The 6,000-nt window shown below is 40.1% G+C and overlaps 1 protein-coding gene across 1 annotated transcript in view; it reads left to right on the forward strand.

The window, feature by feature from the left end:
* The window catches only part of LOC120534740 (zinc finger protein 723-like), a 44,332-nt gene extending 39,922 nt beyond the window's left edge, over positions 1-4,410 (forward strand). The window contains exon 4 of the mRNA XM_039762323.1: positions 3,187-4,410. Coding sequence (XP_039618257.1) covers positions 3,187-4,193 — 1,007 coding nt within the window. The 3' untranslated portion in view covers positions 4,194-4,410. The remainder of the gene's footprint in view (positions 1-3,186) is intronic.
* The last annotated feature ends 1,590 nt before the right edge of the window (positions 4,411-6,000 follow it).

Below are 6,000 nucleotides of genomic sequence, written 5' to 3' on the forward strand. Positions count from 1 at the left end.
AAAAAGGAGTTGAAACACAAACTAAGTGGCTTACAGTCACCAATTTTTTTTTTTAAATATCAAAAATATTTGCAAGTAATTTCTTCGCATTTGGGAGGTCTTACCAGCTAATTTTGCAAGTAATGTAGTTCACTGGCCTAATCTGCAAAAGTCAATAATGAAGTTAGCTAATGTCGACATGCTGGGAAAACAGAGTGAAATCTCCTTCTTCACAGTGTAAAACTGCACCCAGTTGGGTGTGTCTTGTTCTGAAGGCCTCCAACCTTTCTTGAGCCCATAAAATTGCACTGTATATGCCTGCCTCCAATCAGCAATCAGTACAAATGAGTCATTAAATGTGAGAGGTCTTCCAATATCGTAATGCATAAGAAAATATTCTGAATAGTTCTTCAAATGCTTCTTTTTTGCTGAACATCAAAGGGACAACCCTACCTCGTTTTTGTTATAGGAAAGGGGCAAGTATATAGCGTTTTAAACAAATAAACATACCCCACTTCAAACTCTGTTCTATTGATAACCTGCAGCAAAATGCCGTTTTTGTGTTTAGCAAGATGAAATACCCAATTTGTCACAAAGGACTGTGTATAAGATAGAAGAAATGTGATTTTAAAAAAAGGTTAAGTTATGGATGAAAAACAAGAAGGCAGAAGTTTAGCATCAATATTTTTAAGTCAGAGAGGCTTAAATCCCTGACATTAACTGGGGAACCTGTCGGGTTTGTACAGCAACATAAAGAACAACTTGTTGACTCTTGAATTTAAATGTATGCAAGAGGTGTTGTCCTTCTTTGTAATAACAAGAGGATAGGATAGTTGATTTCAAATGGAAGAAATTCTCCGCCTTCCTACAATTACATACTCTATACCTTGGTGTGTCTGTGACGTGGGAAATTATTTAGTGTAGCAGTTTTAAAATATGGAACAATTAGTAACTGTGCTAGATTGTGGTCTTAAGAGTAGGACTGGATGTTAAACAAATATTTTGAAGTCCTAGCATTTGATGTTTGATATATAATGGCAGGTCCTTCTACAATAAATCTGAAAATCAAAAAAACATTGGGCGGAGTTCTTGTATTAGCAGTGTTCATTTCATGAGGCTTAATCTGTCTCTCTTTTTCAGAAAAACTCTAGAATTTTGACTGGGCAAAGTAAAAGGAGTAAAGGGTACTTTAATATTTCTGACCTCCCAGTGTGTGTATAAATCTATTTCTACTTCTTGTTCCTGACCTTGAGCTGTATAAATATCAGTCTTATTTCTACACAATTTATAGTAAAGAAAAATACATGCTTGGCTGTTTCTTTATTAATCAAATAACTGTAAAACTAATATTTATACCTACACTAAAGATCTAATGTCTCTGATGAACTTTGGGATTTTGTGCACCGCTGCTTCTTTCGGCTGCTCCCGTTAGGGGTCGCCACAGCGGATCATCTTATTCCATATCTTTCTGTCCTCTCCATTTTGCTCTGTTACACCCATCACCTGCATGTCCTCTCTCACCACATCCATAAACCTTCTCTTAGGCCTTCCTCTTTTCCTTTTCCCTGGCAGCTCTATCCTTAGCATCCTTCTCCCAATTTACTACGCATCTCTCTTCTGCACATGACCAAACCGATGCAATCTCGCCTCTCTGACTTTGTCTTTCAATCAACCAACATGAGCTCACCCCCAATGCAAATCTTAGCATCTTTAACTCTGCTACCTCCAGCTCTGTCTCCTGCTTTCTGAGGTCAGCGGTAGGAGCGATCGATGCATTCAACGTGTAGGTGGGATTACATCAGGAATCAGCTCTGACCCCTTATTTGCAAAGTTGATGGACAGGTTGACAGACGAGATTAGACAGGAGTTGCCGTGGACTATGATGTTTGCTGATGACATTGTGATCTGTAGGGATAGTAGGGAGCAGGTTCAGGAGACACTGGAGAGGTGGAGATATGCTCTATAGAGGAGCAGAATGAAGATCAGTAGAAACAAAACAGAATACATGTGTGTAAATGAGGGAGAGGTCAGTAGAATGGTGAGGATGAGGGGAGTAGAGTTGGCGAAAGTGGATGAGTTTAAATACTTGGGATCAACAGTACAGAGTAACGGGGATTGTGGATGAGAGGTGATGAAGAGAGTGCTGGCAGGGTGGAATGGGTGGAGAAGAGTGTCAGGAGTAATTTGTGACAGACAGATATCAGCAAGAGTGAAAGGGAAGGTCTACAGGATGGTAGTGAGACCAGCTCTGTTTTATGGGATGAAGACGGTGGCACTGACCGGAGAGCAGGGAGCAGAGCTGGAAGTGGCAGAGTTAAAGATGCTAAGATTTGCACTGGGTGTGACGAGGATGGGTAGTATTAGAAATGCATACATTAGAGGGTCAGCTCAAGTTGGACGGTTGGGAGACAAAGTCAGAGAGGTGAGATTGCGTTGGTTTGGACATGTGCAGAGAAGAGATGCTGGGTATATTGGGAGAAGGATGATAAGGATAGAGCTGCCAGGGAAGAGGAAAAGAGGAAGGCCTAAACGAAGGTTTATGGGTGTGGTGAGAGAGGACATGCAGGTGATGGGTCTAACAGAACAAGATGCACAGGACAGATAGATATGGATGAAGATGATCTGCTGTGGCAACCCTTAAGTGTAGCAGCCAAAAGAAGAAGTATGTAAATATACTATGTGGCTTACTGTCTAATAATTTTGATCGCCCAGGGCAGAAGTTTACACTTATTCCAATAAATTAGCTCCTCAATTAGCACAGATATCCAACCAAGGTGCAGTGGTCATAGGGACCATAACTGATGTAATGAGTCCTTGGCAATTTCAATGTCAATGTGCATGTACATGTACTGGCTTTATCATCCTTGACATTTCTATATGAGGTCTTCTCTAAAAGTTCTGCAGGCCATGTTGACCAACCTTGCTGCCCCAGTTACTCCTTATTTTTCAAGCCATCACCAAGCCATTAGTGATAGTTGCTGATGGCTTGCTCCTGGTCCATGGTAACTGCATCCAAATATGGCTTCATGTGTTTGATAATTCAGTCTGCAAATGTTGGGATTGTTGAAGTGTTAACTCCATTAGCATGCTTTTTTAAAGTGGGTTGCAAAAGGCATATACTGTTAAACACTAAATAATCTCTTGTAGTGCTATTTTAGTTTTAATATTTGTCATTTAAAACTTTAACTCTTATTTTTATTTCTGTAGATTTTCAAGAGAATAACAACTTGTCCTTTCTTCAGGGTCGTCCACAAATTAAACATCCTGATAAGAATGGAAAGAAAGTGGCATCTGCAACAAAGAACTTGGTAACGGCCTCTCGGCACCCTAGATTTCAGCCTATTGTGAAGCTAACAAGGATCGATGCCATCAAATCTCAAGGAGTGTACAATCTAAATCCAATCCACCAACAGTGTGCGGGAACATTTAAATACAAATTGCATTCTAAAGATAATGGAGGGATTCATGGGAGTAAGAAACCGTATCACTGTCCTGAAGGTGGGAAACAATTCTCAGATAGTTACATGCCTAAGAAACGCAGAGAAGATAATACAGGGAAGGAGCCATACCACCATTCTGAATGTGTGAAGAACTTTTCAATACACAGCCATACCACAACTGCCATTGTAGAGAAACCATATTTGTCTGAACGTGGCAAACGATTCTCACAATTTAGCCACCTTCAGACACATATGATTGGTCATGGAGGACAGGGTTTATGTCGTTGTCCAACATGTGGTAAACATTTCTTTGACAGGAGCGGTCTCTGCAGACACAAAAGAATTCACACTGGAGAGAAACCATATTGTTGTTCTGAATGTGGCAAACGGTTCTCACAATCAAGCTATCTTCAGATACACATGAGAGTGCACACAGGAGAACAGCCATTTTCCTGTTCTGAATGTGGCAAACGGTTCTCACAATCAATCCATCTTCAGACACACATGAAAATGCACACTGGAGAACAGCCATTTTCCTGTTCTGAATGTGGCAAACGATTTTTAAATAGCAGTAATCATCTGAGGCATTTAAGAGTTCACACTGGTGAGAAGCCCTATTGCTGTCCTGAATGTGGCAAAGGATTTTCCCAAACAAGCAGCCTTCTGCGTCATGCAGGAGTCCACAATAAAGACCATCCTTATGCCTGTTCTGAATGTGGCAAGAAATTCTCACAAAGAGGCAGTCTTCATAGACATATAAGAACACACATTTGATAGAGGCAAAACTCGTTTCCTGATTGTGACAAGCTATTCATCGATAACAGCAGCCTTCATAGACACAAAAGAATTCGTTCTGGATTAAGACCATATTGTTGCTCTGAATGTGGCAAGCGATACATACAACCATGCAGCCTTCAGCGACATGTAAGAACTCGCAAAGGAGAAAAGCCATACCTTTGCTCTAAGTGTGGAAAAACATTCATACAGAAAACTCCTCTTCAGTGACACATGAAAATTAATGCTATAAAGGCAAAGTCCAAAGAGACTGTAAATAACAAAGAGAAAAATCTGAAATAATTCAGTTGGGTTTGGAAAAAAAAATGGAATTGCTCTGCTAGTTGGTTACACAGAATGCATTTGACAAAAAGTTGCAGACTCAATTAGGCAACCCTACTTATTAATTTACTGTAAGTGGCTTTTGCACTAATGACTATTGCAGATTGTACACAGGTCTACTTTATAAGTTCTAATGTTATTTATCTTATGTTATACTTCTATGCTTTTTTTATATTTTATTGTACAACAAAGTTGAGAGAGAAACAATATTTTGATTCTCCTGTATGTTCTGCACATATAGTGAATTGACAGTAAAAGACTATTTGATTTGATTTCAGTATTTCTATTATCTTTTCTCCAGAGTCCATATTGGTGTTCGCACTACTCTCTGGTGTGGCTGATGCTCTTTCTGTCTGAAGAGTTAGTCCAGCTGGGGTTCGATCAGCCCAGTAACGTCTAGCGGTCCCTCACAACAGGAGTGTATGAATATACCGAGGCATGTTTAGCATACAGCTGATGACGTGTTCATCTAATATAAATAACGCCATATATGGATATCCTGTATTAAGTTACACAGAGAGATACCTGATACTTCAAGTCCGGAGTGACCTTGAGGGGTTGCATACTTGAATGAACTCATTCTACTTGTAGCAGTCAGACAAACAAAATATAACTGAAAAAAAATAATAGAAAAAAAGAACAAAAAAAAAAAAAACGTTCTCCACTACGGCTGCCACTACCCACCCATTTCTATTTTTTCAAATGCTTCCCCTCTTTAAAGGCAACTCAGCTTGCACTCTATTAGAGTTTAGTGGGCCAACACTATTTTTGTTGAAATGCTTTAAGTTTTTTTTTGTTTTTTTTTTTGGAAAAATATATTTAAAAAAAAGTTCAAAAAGGGTCACAATCAGGAATTGAACTTTGCACCCCTAAAGTATCAGGTCCATCTCCCGCAGCAGTGAGGCATCAAAGCCAAACTGACCAATCAGATTGCTAAGAGGGACCACACACTCGCAGACAGACAGACAGAAGTTTTTTATTATCTTAGCTTTAAGCTAAAGAAGTGACCTGGATGAATTTAATTATCTGTTCTTGTTTGGTAAATGCCTTCTGTTCCTGTGACTCAATCTGACATTCCTCAGGTACCACACTCTGTGGTTTGCTGCCCTCCTCTTCATGTTGGGTTATCTCTGGGCACAAGACTTTCTCATTCATGTCCGGCCCTGGTACCACAGCCTGTTTGTGGTCTTCTGCTTCATTCAGGGGGGTGTCTGGACATCGTACCCTGTTATGTATTTCACATCTGGTTCTGGTCTTATTGGAGACCATGAAGATGTCGATGGTGTGTCATCCTCTGGATTACGGAGGAGCACAGCAGCCCACTCACCTTTCTGCAGTAAGACACTGTCCTTCATGTCGTACGGGCAGCCACTCCAAGTGATCATCCTTGTGAAGTTCACCTCCCTTCTTCATAAAGTGGTGACATCTTAGCGAAGTGATGTCATCCTCTGCTCTGTGTGACATG

Source organism: Polypterus senegalus, chromosome 8 (assembly GCF_016835505.1).
Source record: "Polypterus senegalus isolate Bchr_013 chromosome 8, ASM1683550v1, whole genome shotgun sequence".
NCBI lineage: Eukaryota > Metazoa > Chordata > Cladistia > Polypteriformes > Polypteridae > Polypterus > Polypterus senegalus.